At 55.2% G+C, this 18,285-nt stretch overlaps 1 protein-coding gene across 5 annotated transcripts in view; it reads right to left on the minus strand.

The window, feature by feature from the left end:
* Window positions 1-76: 76 nt before the first annotated feature.
* TEX264 (testis expressed 264, ER-phagy receptor) overlaps window positions 77-18,285 on the minus strand; it is a 49,828-nt gene continuing 31,619 nt past the window's right edge. For all 5 annotated transcript variants that reach the window (XM_030501382.1, XM_030501384.1, XM_030501385.1 and 2 more), the window contains 2 exons: window positions 7,778-7,949; window positions 77-930 (listed from right to left, as the gene is read on the minus strand). In XM_030501382.1, the coding sequence (XP_030357242.1) occupies window positions 617-930; window positions 7,778-7,949 (486 nt within the window). In that variant the 3' untranslated portion in view covers window positions 77-616. The remainder of the gene's footprint in view (window positions 931-7,777; window positions 7,950-18,285) is intronic.

Genomic DNA, 18,285 nt, shown 5'->3' on the forward strand with positions numbered 1-18,285 from the left:
GCAGCCCACCACAGCCTCCACCCACAGCCTGCTCCCCACCACGATGGCCCAAGAGGCAGTCAGCAACGCCACCGGCCACCAGTGAGGAAAAGCATCCACTTTATTACAGACCCCAAAAGCGCCTGTGGCAGTGCCAGGAAGACCAGGTTTACACGGGATATTTCCATTTTTCAGCAAGGGGAAGAGAAGAGGGGAACAAACCCAACTGACCCTACTCACGGCTCTTTGGTGCTAGAAAACGTGTGGCAGGGCGGCAGAGAGAAGCTGTGGGTGAGAGGGGCACCAGCAGAGATGGGGGGGGACACCTCTGCCATCCACCACCACCCCCCGAAACTCCTGCAAGGAATATGCAACGCATCTAGAGACACACAAACGGCAAATGCATTTCACTGCCCCCCCAGCCTGCACCCACTCTGCACCACCAGGCGCTGCAGGAGACCCCCCCACCTCCCAGTATCCCCGAAATGGCCAAACACCCTTTCTGCAAAGAGGGAGAGCGGGTCTCGGTGGGAATCAGCAACCGAAATCTCTTGGCTGGAGAGGAAGGAGGTGGGAAAGGCAACCATTTCCCAGTAACTCAGACCCCAGTGGGAGGCGAGGCAGCCAGGTCTCTGCATCACTCTTCTCCTCTCTCAGCAGCAATGGGCTCCTTGGTCCACTTGTCTGTGACCTCCTGGTTGCCTGAGTAGCCCGTGTCGGGCAGCAGGCCTGGGGCTCCCTCTCCGTCCACGGTGACCTCCAGGTCCAGCTCCTCGAAGGAGGAGCCACTGGCTCCCGACTCACTGTAGCTGTGCTCGCTGCGGTTGTCCGCCTCCTCCCGGCCACGGCTGGCTGGGAATGGCAGCAGGATGGAGGTGGCCACTGAGGTGTCTCTGCTGTCAGTCGTGGCCTCTATGCTGATGGAGCTCGCCTCACTCATGGTGTCGGCCCCTGGGATGGAGAGAGGAGGGGAGGGAGTGAATGTTGTTGGAAGGATGAGATTGGGATAGGGTGACACAGCCTTTGAAACCACCAGGCACATCAAAGACATCAGGTCACAGCGGAGACCAGCTCCTACCTCTTGTTACCTCCTGGGCCTCTGAGAAGTGACCATACTAAGACAAGCAGGAGCTGGACTCAAGCAGCAACCCCTGACCTCCTATAGCAGCCCCACTGCTGCTTTCTGTGCACACATGGAGGACCTGGCAAGCCCTTCCTTAGGGAGAATGCCCAGCCTGGGAGCTGAGGGACAACCCTGCCTCTGTCACAGCACCAGGAACAAAGGAAGGAGTGGGATGCTGTGCTGCGAGGGTGATGGGGAGCTGCAGCACTGCTTGAGCACCCATGGGGATGGTGGCACATGGGCAGGTCCTCGGATGTGCTGTCATCAGAGGCCAGCGTACATCCGGCCTCATGCCAGGGCATCCTAACGCTGCCTTCAGCAGCCCCTACAACCTACTCCTGCTCCCCGCGTGGCTGCCCTGCAGCTGCCAGCTTCTGCAGCACTGTGGAGGCTGACAGGACAGCAGCAGATGGGACTCGGGGGGAGCCTTCTCAGCACCCTCAGCACTTCCCCACATCACCCAGCTGCCAGCCACAGCCCCTCTCATGGCTGAGCCGCTCTGGGGACTGCCCCTGCCTACCCGGGCAGAGCCCTCATCCACTGCCCCATTCCCTGGCTCCCGGCCTTCTTAGCTCCATCGACAACGCAATTAAGGAGTTGACAACAAGATGAGCAAGTCAGATTGAGACCAGCAGCTCGGTGCTGTTGCCAGAGCAACCAGCTGGGAGACAAACCCTCCAGTTAAAACATTATTCACTGTTAACTATGACATCACAGATCCACGTCACTGATTACGACATCACAGATCCATGTTGTTAATTATGACAGTGGCAGTAAACACTGGGTGGGCTCCTTCATCACAGCCCTCCCCATTCTACCCTGCCTGCCTCGCACCATTGGGAAGCATATGCCGGGCTTCTCTACTTCCCCTGGGGCTTCATCCATGCCAGGCTGGATGTCCCTCCTGAGGATCATGCCCTGAACCAGGAGGGAAATGAGGAGTGCTGGTCAGCAGCAGCACTCATAGAGGACCAGAGCTTGCCACCAGTGGGGTCAGGAGGTGGCAAAGAGGATGGGCATGACCAAAGCGAGAGATGAGAGGTGACTCCTCCACAGTGGCTCCTGCTGACTTGGTTCCATCCGAAGACACTGGCACAGGGCTCCTGCAGACATCTCCAGCCTCCTGCAGCCACCAATCTCCTGGAGGAGACCCATCAGGGAGGGAACTTTCCTTCCGAACACCCTTAAATCCCTTTTTTTGCTGTTTTTCTTCCTGGCCTGGGCAGCTGCCAGCAGAACTGCTGGTAAATGGCAGTCCTCTGAGAAGCACCATCCCACAGTCCTGCCAGCTGAGTGACAGCCAGTTGGAGTGGACTGAGCAGCGGTGGCAGGACAAGGAGCAGCTGGGAAAGACCCACAGACACAACGTACTCACTGCTTCATCCTGTCTGGATGGCCTATCGGCTTTATCCCGCCTGGTGAACACCCAGAGAGGAGCACCCTCTCCTTCGCCATGCCATGCAACCCCTTCAGCAGCTGGCACAAGCCAAGCCCAGGGCCACCCACCCAAGTGACCATCTCCCCCAAAAAGGAGAAAAGACTTGTCACCCGCTGACATGCACTGCCTTTGCTGCAGCATCAGGGAGCATCTTGACATGGAAACTACATTTACTCTAAGTTAAAAAGTATGTTCTGCACACTGCTGGCAAAGTGCTTGCTGAAAGGGATGGTGGCCACTGGATGGGTGGCAGAGAAGTGGGAGATGCCGTCCCACCCTGCAGGACCTCGGCAGGGCAGTGGGTCAGCAGGGAGCCTCTGGGAAGGCAGAGAGCTGCAGGGGATGGAGATGGAGGGGAGCGTGTGGTCCCCAAGTCTTGAAGCCAACTAAAGGTTTGCAAGGTCTCTAGCAGTGATCTCAAAAAAGAAAAAAGATCCAATTTGGTCAGATTGGTGGCCTGAGGTGACACAGGCACATTCCCACCATGGCTTCACGACAGCTCGCATCATTCACGGTCATCTTGCGAACCTCTGAAACCTGAGAGAAGAGTGACTCTGACCACCTAAGCCCTGCCCTGCCTGTCCATCACCCTCCCTTGTCACCCTGGGGACCACTTCAGCTGGGAAGCTGTCACATAACCCCATGACACAAAGCAAAGATGTTCCTGAGGAGAGGAGCAGCAGCTCAGGAAGCGAAAGACAGGGATGGAGCTGACCTACACGCTGCTTCGATCCGCCACTGCAGAAAAGCACTACTGTCCTCACCCCTGCAGCCACCTCCCTCTCCTTTGCTCCAAGGGCGACAATAAATTGAGTCCTGTTTCCTTTCAGCCAGGCACTTTTTCACTGCTCTGTCACTTCTGATTGCGTTCGAGCAGCCTCAGCTGGCAAATGTGCCCATTTCAGCAGCCTCACTCTCCTCCGCGCAGGACAAGGCTGGCCTAGCACAGCCACCCAGCCTGGCCAGGGATGATGGTGGGGCTCCAAGAGGGCAACCAGAGCTTCACTGGAAGGTGCCTTGTGGATAAGCAAGGGTTCAGTTCTCATCTCCTGGGCATAGAGATTTCCAGCAGCCATTGCACCCGCTTCTCCATCCTGCTCCAGGCACCTTGCTTGGTCCACCACAAACTGCTGCCCAACCCCTGCATCCCACTTCCTAAGGTCGGTCCTTGCACCAGGAGCCAGCCCAGCACCCAGATCCAGTGTGGCTCTTCCCTCTGGCGTGCAGCTAGGTGCCAGCCATCCTGTGGAACCCCCTCCCTGCTCTGCTCCCCCAAAGACAGTGTAGCCATCCCACTTCACCTTCACTCAGCAGGAGTGTGGAACCTGGAAAGTTTTAATTGGGAAAAAGAGGCACAGCCTGAGATGTGGTCCTGCAGAGGTGTGAGGAGCCTCTCAAAGGCCCGGGCCTCCTAGAAAGAAGAGAAGCCAAGAAACCAGCACCAAAACAGCAGCCATGGGTGGGTGCAACAGGAACCACTCACCCCATGCTGCTAAGAAGCCTGGCAGGGAGCTGGCCCCTGCCAGCAGCTCAGCCCCGTGGCATCCCAGGTACAGGCATCCCTGGATCCCCCCAGGAAGGAGGACTGCATCGTCCCAGCATGACGGTGATGCCCAAGCGTCACTCCCCTCTTGGTGCACACAGGCCCTTTCCTACCCCCTGTTCAATCAAATATTAATCTCCTCTGCCACTAAATAATAGATCAGTGTGCTGCCAGGAGGGGAATAGCTCCTCTGTGCTTGCTGAATCTTGCACACAAGCCACCAGGAGAGGGGCTGGGGCAGGCAGACCAGCAGGAAGGCACGGCAGGAGCTGCACACCAAGCCCCTCTTGGGATGTACAGGCAGGCAGAACAGGCAGGGCTCTTCGGAGGACAAAACCAAGTGGGGATGAGACAGAGCACATCAGGGAAGATGCCCCCCGTGGCACGGGGACTCAGCAGGTGATGCCATTGGTTGCACCCGAATGCTGCTGGACAGACTCAGCTCCAGGAAAATGAGCACCTGAGACTCTGGGCAGAGCCATGTGCTTAGAAACCATCTGTGTTCATGCCAGCAAGCCCTTGTTGAGAAGCTGCTTTTGTTCGCTTTCACCTTCCACACGCTGTGGTGGGGTCATTCTGGAGAGCAGAGTCCTAAGCGCGAGCCGGGAGCGAGGGCCCGCTGAGCCCGTGCTGGTGCCAAAGCCCCAGAAAATAATTAAGTACAAAACAACTAATCGTGATTGACATTGCCCCCCTGGAGACCCGTCAGCTGCCTTCCAAAAATGCTTTCCGTCTTTCTGATGAACCTCATGATGGCAAAGAAGGGATGGAATTGGCACAGAGGCAGCTGCAGCCCCCGGCCCTTTCCTTGTGTGCTGTTTCTGTTGTCAGCGGAGCTGCCAGCACGCTGTTCTGTATGCGGCAGAAAGCAGAGGTCCTGGACCGTGTCCTGCAGCCTTTGTGGCCACTGGCTTTGCTCAGAGCCACAGGCACCCAGCACCTCACAGAGTAAGCTCAGGAGCAAGGACAGCAGGCGACAGCCGGAATGCAGAGATGCACTCTGAGGTCAGGATGCTAAAGAAAACAAACCCAAGCTTTCCTTACACATCCAATACCGGTACTGTTTGGCACCAGCCACAACGACAGGCAAGGAGAAACAGCAGCGCCTTCCGCTGGGAACCCCTGAAGTATTTAATTCAAGGCAAGCATAATACAGCTGCTGGCAGGGAGTTTTGCGAGCTGTGACTGAGAGGTGCTGTGTCCACACAGAGCACTGCTAAATATGATGATCGCTCTGAAATAATACACCCAGTGCTGGCTTTTTTCAGTATTGGGGGGGGGGGGGGAAGAGCTGGCTTCAGCTGCTGCCACAGCAGGAATGAGAGTCCAAGGCCACTGTGTGTAAAGCATCCTCAGCTGCCTCAGGGAGAGGAAAGGGGCTCAGCACCTCCCCAGTCCCTTCACTTGCCCTGCAAGGCAGCTGGGAGTCAGAGCCCCATGTCTGGATTTGCAGAGCTCAGGCATGGCCAGGGGAGCTGAGTGCCACAGCAGGGACTGCATCGCCTTCCCAGGAGCATCCCAGCACTGCCTGAGCCTCTGTCAGGGCAGGACCACTTGAAACACTGGCAGAGCTGAGGTGGATCAAGAAATAACCCAAATCCGTGCAATTGGAGCTGAGGGGGGACCGCACTGAGAAGCAGATGGGGACACTGCAGTGCCCACCCTCCATGTGATGGAGGGAAACTTGGAAGCTGTCACAGACACCCCGGGATCTGCTGGGTCATGAAGATCTTATGCCTATCATTCTGTGGATAAGCTGAGCTTCTGCCTTGAGTAAGCAAAGAAGAGACTAAAAAAACTGGGAAAAGAGATTGTGGCATTTTCTTCCTCCAACTCATGAATGGTTGCACAGATGCCAGCACAAAAAATACGTAAGAAGGGAGGACCAGTCTCAATCCATAAGGCATCATCTTCAAGGCTTCTCCTTCAAGTTGTCTCCAGCGAGCAGCTGGGCAGGTGGGGATCCACCGGCTGCCCCCTCCAGCAGGTTCTCCTCTTGCACCAGGGCTCAGAAAACCCACACAGGACTTTGCTGGCAAGATGGAGAGCTGTCCCTTCCCACCTCACCTCCTGACTTTGACCCTGTTGCTTAACCAGGACAGTCCAATGGTCACTCGATCGCCGAAGCCGGGGCAGCACCACTGGCAACCGAGTCCCCACCATCAGCAGGCCAGCAGCAGCGGGACAAGGACACTCACTGGGCACCATTTCCCTTTGCGCAAGCCCAGGACCTCCCCATGCAGTGCCGCTCTCCCCAGCTGACAGCAGTCGTGCCAGCCTGGGGCACTGCAACATCATGGGGACACAGGAGATCATGGAGACCTCCAAGACCCTCAGGCAGGAGTAGTATAAGCAACCTGAAGGCTTGTTGTGTCCTCGGCCATCTCCAGTGGCTGGAGCAAGGACCTGGTTCTGCCGCCGTGCCCAGTACAAATGGTGATCACAGTGCAACATCCAAGCTCAACTCTTTAGTCTCAGAGGCAAGGTCAACCTCTCACGGCTATTATTATTTTAAGCTGGTTTTGTGCAGACTCAGCAGATGACACTGCATCATGCTGCACTGACAAAAGCTCATCTATGTGACTGGGAGGGGTGGTGGAGGATCCAGCCCAGAGCTGCTGCTGGGGAGCCCAGCCCAGGGTCTCCCACATGAGAAAGTCCACTATCATTTGCTGTCTAAAACTGGGAAGACCTTCCTCGCCCCTCTTCCAGCAGGGCAGAGCACTTCCCTACCACAGGCGTGCTGGCGGTGGCATCCCAGAGAAAGGCTGACAAAAAGGCAAAGAGCTGAGTGAGCACCATGAAAACACGGGACCTCAAAGCACTGGGAAACTGCTCCAATTAAGACTCTTCATTGCAGCACTAAATGGACTCCAGAGCTCCCAGAAAGCGATTCCCAGACTTGCTTTTACGCCACACGCGATTAAGAATTAAAGCAACCCAAACCTGAAGATGTGTTAAAACAAACGACCAAACTCCCCGGGAGGCAGGGAGAGCTGGCACATTTTTTTCATGCCTCTTACACAAGCGTGGGTGACCCGTGGGGCAGGAGGAGGTGGCTGCCCCCATCCCATTCCAGTGCCCGGGAATGTTCGGCTAGCCAGCTCCCGCATCTCTCAGACATGTGAGCACGTGGGCTGGCGACAGCAACTAGCATTTTGGGTTACTATAGCACTGCTGTTCTGCGCCTACAGCCATTGTGGTCCCTTCCTGTATGAATACATCCAGACTCCAACAGATCTCACTGAGCAGATGCTATCGGGCAACTCCACCACCAGCTACAGCAACCTGGTATTTAAGCTCTTTGCAATCCCAATATGTAACAGATGAAGATGAGATCAAGGAAGATGTATATGACAAGGAGAAAAACAAGCCCAGCTGCAACCAAAAGCTGCGAGATCCAACTCTGCTCTGACAACAGTGGGCCATTAGCTCATTGCAGCTTGGCCTTCGCCTGACAGGGTGAAGGGGCGCCCAGGTGCTCCTCGAGGTGGTGTGACACCTTAGGGACAAGCCCCTATCTCAGCCTGGGGTGAGGGAAATGGTGTGCTGAGACTCAGTGGTTGAGTGCCAGGTGAGTGCAGGTCAACCCCTCTCTGCCCAGCCAGGCAGCAGCACCGGGGATGCCAGAACCCCCGCTTTTGGGAGAGCTGACACTGACCCAAGACAGAGCCCACGTGCAAGCTACAGGTACCTGTGATGTCTGTCTGGGCATCCTCGGCCTCAGCTGCGGCAGCCCTGCTCTTCCTCTCCAGTTCTTTCATTTCAGGCACGTAGAAGTCCCCTTGGCGGGCGAGGGGACACACAAAGTAGATGCGGTCCTCCTTGTAGATCTCGATTCGAGGGTGGGCGCACAGCTTCCTCTCCTGAAAGACAGCAGGGTCAGGGATGTGCCCTCACTTCCTATCCCAGCAGCCGCCCACCACATGGACCTGCTGGCCTGGCAGTGCCGCAGACTGATTCGATTCAGTATGGACATGGGAGCCTGGTGAGGAGTGGTGGGTCCTATCCTGAAACTGCAGTGCTGCTTTCCCTATCACAACCCTGATGTTCAGCCCTGGGGGTGAACAACCACCCAGGCTCAAGAAGGAGATCCGAAGCCCCAGGGAGACTCAGCTCCCCCGGCTCAGCTTTGGGTTTGGCGTGCTCATTTTGGGCTGCAGCAAGGGTTTTCGGGGAGCCCGGCAGCTGCTTCACATGGACCTGCCAAGTCCCTGGCTCCTCCTGGCAGCGCGGCCCCATGAGCAGGCGTAGCACTTCTCTGCTAATTAATATAATCCAGAGCTGACAGCTCACGCAGCTCCTTTCAGAACGGCGAGGGCAGGGGGAGTGGGAGATGAATTCCTGGCATTTCAGACAACTCCCCCTCCTCCTCTTCATCCCCCCACCACCCCCTCCGCAGCACACTGCGCCCCCCCAGCCTGCTGGGGCCCTGTGATGGAGGCACGTTCCCCCTGGGCCACGTGCCCCATGCCGAGCCGTGGGCTGTGGGGGCTCTCGGGGTGCCAGGCCTGTGCTGGGGAGCAGTTGAACCCCTCATGCCACCCCCTCCTCGCCTGCCCGCCTGCTGCTCGTTGGCAGAGGGGCGGCTGTACAAGTCGGGTGAAAAGGCAGAGTGTCTCTTCAGCGGGTTTTCTTTTTCTTTCTTTCCCCTTTTCAAATCACTGACAGCTTTTGTTTAACCCCACAACCACACTGACTATCCTCCTCTTTCTCCTCCCTACCACAACTATCCTCATCCTCCTCCCTGGCATAGCTTGCCCAGACATCCTTCAGCAAGGTCCCCATCCCTCCAGGACTCTCCGAAGACAGTGCTGAGCCCTCTCCGAGGACAAGCTCTATGGACACATCAATCATGACCTTACAAAAGCCTGTTCATTCCTGACCCTCTTCACCCTTGGGAATGGACCAAGTTGATTTTGAATCATTTATTTCCCAGCCAAATGCCAGCACTGGGCAGAATCCACAACAGAGAGGAGCCAATGCCAACCCTCTCCCCTGGTGCTGCCAGCCAGGCCAGAGCTACCTCCTTGCTGAGAGGATGCTGCGCAAGCAAGGCAGGGCGAAAACCCCACGTGAGCCATTTTCAGGTCTATTTTCCCTGGAAAGCCTACAAGATCTGCCTCTGCAGGACCCCAGTTTACCAAGTGGCACCACAGTGGCAGAAACACAAACTCCATCAGAAACTTTACCTATCCCAAAGCCCTTGAGCCTGAATGCCATCAGAGTCCCCTCTCCAACCAAGGAGAAGCCCCATTTGTGAGCCCGGTGCCGCAGGGACGTGCAGGGACGCAGGCGGGCTTCCGAGGTGCTTGGAGCCCGGAGTTCCCACTTGCAGGCAGGTGAAACACTAACACACGCAGATCAAAACTGTATTAAATAAAACCAAGCTGGGCTGTTTTTAGCAGCAGAGCAGAGGCGGTTCATCTCACTCCTGCTTTTGCAGCAACAACGCAGACAAGAACCCTCCGCGCCGCTCTGCCCCTTGCTCTACCAACCACAAGCCCATCAGCCAATCCTCAGCTCAGTTTGTTATTTTAGGTTACTGCAACACATACCAGAGATGGGCATCTCTAAGATTTGCAGGTTTTCTGGATGCATCCAGCTGGCCCTCCACCACTTAATGCAGACAGGGACAACTCAAAGGATCTTAGAGCAAAGAGACCTTCACTAAATTAATATGAGGTCTCTAACCAGTCTAAAACCTCTTGGCGGCTCAGTCTGGCCTCCAAGTCTGGCTTCCCAAAGCCCACCCCGGGATTCCTACAGAGCAGATCTGGGACATACCCTCTCCCCACAATTTATCTAGGCTGCTACAACTTCTTTTCCAATTACACAGCCATAGTAGTGACTTCACACTCAAGGTGGCAGCTGGGAATGCTGTCCCGTCTGAGACCAAAAGGGATGAGGCTGCATGAAGACTTGTGGAAAGGGCAGAGGCGATGAGGTGGGGAGCCAGGGCAACAAAAATGGATAAGGGAATCATCAAAAAAAATGCGTAAGGAGAAAATCCAAAGGGGATTCAAGGGAGATCATCGTTGTGATCATCCCAAAGGAGATCAGGAGGCAGGCAGAGGCCAGGCAAGCACAGGCAGAGGTGCAGCAAAGCACAACCACAAGGTAGGTGTCAGCATAGGACAGAGCAGGCTCAGGGTTACCCCAGTGGAGAGAAAGGCTGCAAGGCTGCTGCAAGGAAATAAACAACCTGGAGAGACTGGAAAGCAGAATCCAAAGGTGAAGGTGTAAAGAGAGAGCAAATTAACAGAGGCTCAACAACATGGCAAACCAACAGAGATGCTCAACAGGCAATAAATCTCTCTGCAGCTGAGAAGGAAGCCCCTCGCTAACTGTGCATCTAAGGCAGCAGATGGAGCAGCAAGGTGGATGTGGAGTTTGCAAGGCAGAGCCCTCCAGTCAAATCAAATGCAGTCTCACACGGGCGGAGGAGCTCAGTGAGAGGTGAACAGTGGGATGCCAACAGTGTCAGGGCCAGGCTTCTGGCTAGGGCAGCAGGACCCAGTAAGTAGGGCAGGGAAGGAGACTCGTCCCTTCACAAGGTCGTGCTGTGCCACCTCCATTCTCAGCTTCTGCCAGGAGCCTGCCCTTCCTATGGCTAGCAAAGAACGGCAGCACAAAAAGCTTATTTCTATGCAGGACTCTTCACCGAGCACCCAAAGCATAGGATTTATTGCATGTAATCCGTACAGTCAAACTACACATACACACCAATGACCAATACATCCAGAGCCCAACAGCTCAGACCTGACATGTACAGCACGTCCAGCATAATCCTGCTATGTCAGACCCACGGCTTCCCATGAAGCCAACTCCTTGGCCTATCTGAGGGCCACGGTGCAGTGATGCTCACCAAGCTCTTGGAAACAACGGTTTATGCAGGGAAGACTCTTGCGGTCCTCTTTCCCAGGCGAAACAGCACTGTGCCAAATCTTTACCCCTGGGTTGTTTCCAGATTGCCCACCACCCCGGCTCCCTACAGGACTGTCTCCAGGTTGGCCTCATCCTTCTAGGAATGGAGCATCCCCATGTCTCATACATCAGAAAGGACAACAAGGATTATGCACCAAACCAGGGTTTCAGGAGACCTTTCCTGCTTGTCTGTTAAGGAATAGACCCCATCGCCTGCCCACGGAGCAGCTTGGGCACAGCTTCCTGGATCTAAGATGCCCCTGCTTTCCTGGGTGGGCAAGAGAACAGTTGCAGGGCTATGGGTCACATGATGAGGCAGCTCCAATACAGTCTGCAGTCATTAAAATCCCAGCAGAATTGTGCCAAAATGGAAGGAGGTGGTGGGATGCTCATGCCATGCTGTGCCCCTCGGCGCCTGCCAGGAAGCAGAAGGGGACTGTCTTTGTCACTCTGTCAGGCTCGTCTGCTCAGGAATTCAAATGCCACCAACTTGATCTGCTTCATCTCCCACTGCTGGAAGAATTCATCTTGTTAGGAGACAAGCAAACAAGCCTTGCTGATGCTCTCAGGATTCTCACCATGCCCAGCCATGCTGGCACTCAGACTCCAGTCAAACCCACTGTCTGCCCTAAAACACTTCTAGGGTTGCTGGGTAGGCTGTGGGGAGGCAGCTGGTCCTCACCCTGCTTCTGGCTACAAGCTCTCTGGTCCCACAGCCCCCTTGACCCAGCACCAAGACCTCCTGGCACGGCTCATTGGTGATGGTTAAGCTGCTGAAAAGCTGTGGCTGGCTGGAGCATGCCAGCCACCAGGAAAGCAGTGGTGCAGGATCCAGCCTAAGCCTCAACTTCTCTCTGCACAGTTCCAGTTGAGAGAACAACTTCCCAGAGGGAACTGATGAGCACATGGCCCAAGCCTGCTCCAGGAGGGGACCCAGACTCAAAGAGAAACTGTGGGTTGTTTACCACGGGCATATGAACATCAGTTTGGCACAACATGCTTATTGCTGCCACTTGCCTCTGCCTTTATGGCAATGGGATGTGCCACTGCCATTGCAGTGAAGCAGAAGGGTGGCAGGCACACGGGGCTGGCTCCATCCTCATCCTGTGATGCTGGAGGACATAAGCCACACAAGCAGATTTTCTCTAGGCAGCTGGAGAGCAGGGTCAGCCCACCACTGCATTACAGTCAGGTCCACCCTGCTACTGAATTGAACTGGCAGCCTCAAGTACAATTTGTTAAACATGGGTGATGCAGAGGGGTGTCTGGGTCCTGCTCTGGGGGAGCATGGAGGGTGCTAAGGGACATCCCTGCTGCACCAGGGCTCCCTGCCTCCATTTATTCTGCTGCCGCACCAGAAGGAACACACAGGGGGCTTGTGCCCGTTGCTGGAGGTTGCTGTTCACCAAGCGTCTCACCAGCATCCCCCCAGCAGCCAGCCAGAGCATCGTCACACCCTCACTGCCATGAACCTCCTCTCGCCTGTGCTGCCTGTGGGGGACCCCCAGGGAACCCACCAGCACCTCCTGCCTGCTCAGACAACATGACTCCCCCACATCTTGCTTCCAGCCAGAGGCATCCATCCTCTCCTCCTCCCGGTAAAGGGGTCGAATGCTTCACTCCAAGGGATTTTAAAGAAACAACAAAACTGTGTGGAGCCGAAGGGCCCTAAAATCAGTTGCTAAAATTAAGAGCTGAAACTGAGCCACCAGCTAGGCCCAGAGGGAGCACACTGTGTGCCACATCCTCCTCACTTCCTCACACGCTCCACACTCGGTGTGTCATCCCCGCTTATCTTAGAACACGGGCGCTAGGTAGTGCAGAGAGGCTTTGCAATTCAGTTTGCACAGCACACAGCACCCTTCTGCACTCTCCCAGTTCAGCCAGGGGACAGACTCCTTACTGGGCCATCCCACTGGTGGTGTCCCTGTTTCCATTCCTCCCTGCCCAGACAGCAGCTTGAGGTTAAACACCACTTTGGTCCTAGGTCTGAGCTGATGAAAGCAAAAAAACATAAAGGCACCTCTTCCCCCCCGATTTCAAACTCAGTTTCAATGTGGATTTGCAGCCCAGAAAGCCAAGTGTCTCCTGCTCTGCACCACAAGCAGTGTGGCCAGCAGGTTGAGGGAGGGGATGCTCCCTCTCTGCTCTGCTCTTGTGAAACCCCACAGGTTTGGGGTCCCCAGCACAAGACAGTTGTGAAGCTGTCAGAGCAGGTCCAGAGGAGGCCATGGAAATGGTCCAAGAGCTGGAACACCTCTGCTATAGAGGAAGGCTGAGAGAGTTGGGGTTATTCAGCCTGAAGAAGAGAAGGCTCCAGGGAGAGCTTATTGCAGCCTTTCAATACACAAAGAGGGCTTGCAGGAGATGGAGATTTTAGAAGGGCCTGCAGTGACAGGAGCAATGGTTTTAAACCGAAAGAGGGTGGGTTTAGATTGCACATAGGGAAGAAATACCTTGTGATGAGGATGGTGAGACACTGGACTAGGTTGCCCAGAGAAGCTGTGGATGCCCCATCACTGGAAGCATTCAAGGTTAGGTTGGATGGGGCTTCAAGCAACCAGGTCTACTGAACGATGTCCCTGCCCAGGGCAGGGGGTTTGGGCTGTATGATCTTTGAAGGTCCCTTGAATCCAACTCCTTCTGTGATTCTGGTCCTCCCTGCCGAGCCACAGCCTGACCACGGGAGACAGGGATGAAGTCTGGCTGCCTGCGGCTGCTCACCGAGGGGCAGGAGCCAGGCAGTCGCTGAGGAGGAACCACCGGGTCCAGAGATAGTTTGGGCAGAAGGGAGGACAAGCTTTGGAGGGAGAGGAAGGCAGATGTGCTTTACACCAGTAACACCTCAAGCGTCAAGGAAATCCCAACACCTCAGCTCACAGCTCAAGCAGGGTGCATGTGGAGCCCACAAGCCCTGCATGCTGGCACGGCCGTGACTCGGAACCAGCTCCAGCACACGGCACAGCCATGAACACCAGGCTGCCAAGGGCTGCAAAACAGCTGCTGCTTCCCAGACTGGAGAAACTCACATTTCAGAGGTGGTGAGACTGCTCCCACACGCGTGCACTTTACTTTCAAATCCTCTGGGCTGCGAGGTGTTTCAGAAACAGAAGGTGATATTACTGCAATCAAGAAAAGGCTGTTTCCGTCAGCCAGCAGGAAAAATGCACCAACACTACAGCAACAGCAAACAGTCTCACCAAAAGATAGCAAATCCTCTAGATAGCAAAATACAGCGCCTGGCAATTAGCACCTCCAGCACCCATCAACATCCACCCCTGCCCTCCGCACCAGCACATTGCCTGCTTGCCACAGCGGGCCCCATCCTGCCTGCAACCAGGACACTGCTCTGTCACCATGGCAGCACTGTGGCTGCAGGACAGGCGGGTGAAAAGCAGCCCCCAGATCCCCTCCACAGCGGTGAGAGGGAGTGCATTTGGGCCGTGGGAGCTGTGAAATGCCAGGCTGGGAGACAGCTGGAGAGTTTTTCATTTTCACCTTGGTGAAGGCAGCCCGCCATGCAATTTACACCTTTCCTGCCTGCCTGCACTCCCCAGGCCCGACCGCCTGGCTGCTCCCACCCTGGCAGAGCTGTGGGAGCTGTCAGGACAGCCAAACCAAGAGGTGAAGGAACGAGCCCAGGTGGGTTGGTGGGTAAGGGAATGCCCTGAAAAGGCTGATGGGGACCAGGCGCAGGTTCCCAGGTTGCTGCTGGAAGCTGCTGTGAGAGTCATGAACACTTTTCTCCTCCCTGAGATGGAGAATCCTTCCTGCTCTCCAGCAAAAGGGTCTAAGCTCCAGCCCTGTCTCACTACAGGCACAGACGCGCTCCAGGCCTCCTCCCATTCCAGCACCCACTTGAGCTGCAATAGAAAGCCTGTGGCACATTCAGGAGCATTCCCCATCTTCAGAGATGAGGCGGACAGCAAGTCTCAGCAAAAGAAAACCTTCCAGCAAGCAGCCAGGGGCAGCCAAAGCCTCCAGTGTGGGGGAAGGACAAGCCCTGGACAAGGCTGCCAGCCCGGACATGCTCAGGTATGTTAATCCATGTACTTCCAGGGACATATTTTACTGCTCCCAACTACGGGAACACCACCTGCAGAAAAAGGAGCAGATGGTGCAAACACACAATTCATGGGGCTTGGTTCCCCCCTGGTGTCACGGTTATTTGTTAGTAATTAGTCCTGAAGCAGAGACTTTCAGAACTGAAGCAAACTTTTGCATTACAAAAAAACATTAATTTTCCTAAAAATTCTGTGCTTTCCACATCTCCAATTCTGCCTTGCTCCTGTACCCACCATGGGTAAGCAAAGCCAGCTGGGGAGATGGTTCTCACCAGCTTCCCGGAGCTCTACGATATATTCTCACACTCTTCCTCCTACCTGACCCCAAACGCATCCTTTCCTCTCTTCCTCCTTCCCCATCACTGCCACGCACCAGCTCTCTGAATGGGACTTTGGTTTCAACCACTCCAAAAAGCTCGAGCACTGGATTTTCATTAAAAGACAAAAAATCCATGTAAATCCACATAATCTCTCTTCCCCTGAGGAACCATCTCTGGGTTTCTGTCCCTGTCCCTAGGATCTCCATGGTGTGGATCAACAGCCATGCACAAAAGGAGGTGGATAAGACTGCATGAGAGCAGGACTGCAGCTGGAGAGAGCTGTCTCTGCTTTGGAGTGCGGGTCTCCAGGGACCAACGCTCTCCTTCAGCCCTCGGGGGATGCTTCTTCAGCATTAATCGCACAGCTGAAGAGATTGATGCAATGATCTCTGCCATCATGGATGACTGGAGCGATGCTAAATCGCTTTGCCTGCTCTGTTGCCTCAGCGAGGCTGCCAGGAGCAGCAGCTATAGCAATTTCTCTGCCTCTTTCAAGGGAGGGCCTTTCAGGAAAGCAATCATCACCCACGATGTTCTCCTGTCCATCCCACCTTGGTCAGGCAGCCCACCACACTGCAGCCTCCCACCCTACATGAGGCATCATGCAGATAAAAAGAACCTCTTCAAAACATGGGTCTTCGTTAGGCTGCTTGCAAGGAAAGTAAGCCCTAAAATGGAGTACAACTTCCCTCTAAGTCAACCACCAACAGGTTGTTTCTTGTGATGGAAGATCTTCCATGGCTAACTCACAGCTGAGAGCCTGGAGGGCTCCTCATCCAGGTGGATATTCCCAACCCACCTTGATGGCTTTTTCTCCAGGCCACCACTTGCTTGAGTACTTGCCCTTCCGCAACAGGGACATCCAGTGGAGGCTTGTCATTCCCAACCTTCTCACACACATCCTCACCAGTAACGGGTCCTGTGACGAAACCCTTGTGTGGCAAAATCAAAGCAACAAAGACAGAGCAGGAGTGCCTGGTGCCCTCAGCACATGGGAGATCTTGCCCCCCCCCCCCCAGTCTTAGCCCTTTCCTCTTGTTCTTTGGCTCCACAAGCCATCCTCCCAGGATCATGGGCATCTCCAGCTGCTCTTCCACAGCTTGTTTGTCACCAGAACAAACTCAGGACATGTGTCACATTAATGCCCCCAGGAAGAAAATGGCACAGTGGAATAAATAGCCCCCTGTCCTTTCCTACCTCCTTGTACAACCTTGTCTTTCTGCAACGCCCCCAGCTCCCAGGCTGCTTGGAATATATTTCATGATGAGCTAAACTCAGCCTCACACCATCCCTTCACAGCTGAGAAAGTTGAGAAGAGAAGCTGAAGAACCCAACCTTGCTGAACTTGCACAGATAAAGCCACCAGTAGCCTGGAGCAAAGCTGGGATGCAACTGCCTGATTCCCATACAAAATAGTCCTTCCCATCCCACCAACAGGGATTTAGTGTTGGGCTTATTGCCCTCATTTGAAAGGCAAGGAAGGCCACCACAGAGGACGACTAAGCAGGTTTTCAGCCTGGTTTGCTGAGGAGGAATGGATAAGATGATCACGACATCCATCAGCATGCCTCCAGTACAGCATATCAGCAAATCTAATGGCAGAAAGCAAGTTTCCAGGACAGAAGGATCTTCCAAGCTATCGGCTAAGCGGAGCCACAGTGGAGAAAGGCTTTGTGTCCTCCTGAGTAGGGAGGCCAAGGCTTGCCTCAGGTGACAGGGATATTTCCCAGGCTCTCCACTGCAGGACACTCACCCATAGGCCACTGTTTGCCCTTGGTTCACTGCTCCTCCTTCCCTTTCCTGGGAACAGACATCCCCGTGTTTTAAAACCAAGCCAGAGCCCAGGACAAGCACCTTTCTGAATCTTTGTAAATGAACAAGAGGCAGTTCCCTGCAGGCTTCCAGGAAAGCTGCCTTCAAACCCCCATGTCCAAGAGCTTGCACCTCTACCCCAAAAAGCGCAGCAAGGCAAAGGGCAAAGAGCCAGCAACCCTGGTGAGCCACAGTGTGGTGATGACTCCCACCGGTAAGCTTGGCTAACGAAGCCCCGGAGCCTCCAGCCACCGCACACCGCCGGCAGTAACGATTCGCCCGAGGAAATCCCCAGAGCAAACTAACAGTGCTGGCGGGCAGAAAGCAAAAGGCAAAAAGATGGGCAGGGTGCCTGCAATGCGGGAGGACGTGGAAACACAGGCAGAGGCAAGGAACAGGTAAGGGAAGTGAAGAAGCAGCACCAGGCAAATTCATCAGGAACCTCGGGACAGCTCCTGAGGCTCCAGATGTCCTCGAGCCCCACCTTTCCAGCCACCTCTGGCAGAGCAGACATGGGGAGCCAAGGTGGGGCTGGGCCTTTCCTCTGCAGCCCTCATCTCCTCCTCCTCAGCCCAGCAGGGACCCCAACACAGGGTCCCAGGGGGCTCATTTCCTTAGCCTGGAGAGGAGCACGCCCGCCAAGCACGGCGCTGCGGTGCGCCGGGGAGGCGATGGCTGGCAGTGCCGACGGGGGCATGAGCCGAGCACCTCCAAAGCCAGGCTCTTCTGCTGGCAACAGAGGCAGCAGGGGACAGGAGCATCTGCTTTCAGCAACCTTTGCAGTCTGGTGACTGCTCCTCTAACAGCACAGGATTGTGAGCTTGACTGTGCAGATCAATAAGGAGATGAAATCAAAGCGAATTAGGCAAGGACGGAGCCCAACCTGACTCTGCCCTTCCATAAGCCAGATGCTTTCCAGGTCCTCTGCGCAGAGGTGCTGCATGAGCTGGGTAAGCTCCAGATACACACCGCCACTCAGCTTTCCAGGTCTTTCCCTGTCAGGGAGCCATCTCCCCATCTCCACCACTGCTCTGCGCTCCTGGGTACCTCAAACCATGCGCAGCCCTGCGTAACATCAT

The sequence above is a fragment of the Strigops habroptila genome, chromosome 11, assembly GCF_004027225.2.
Source record: "Strigops habroptila isolate Jane chromosome 11, bStrHab1.2.pri, whole genome shotgun sequence".
Lineage (NCBI taxonomy): Eukaryota > Metazoa > Chordata > Aves > Psittaciformes > Psittacidae > Strigops > Strigops habroptila.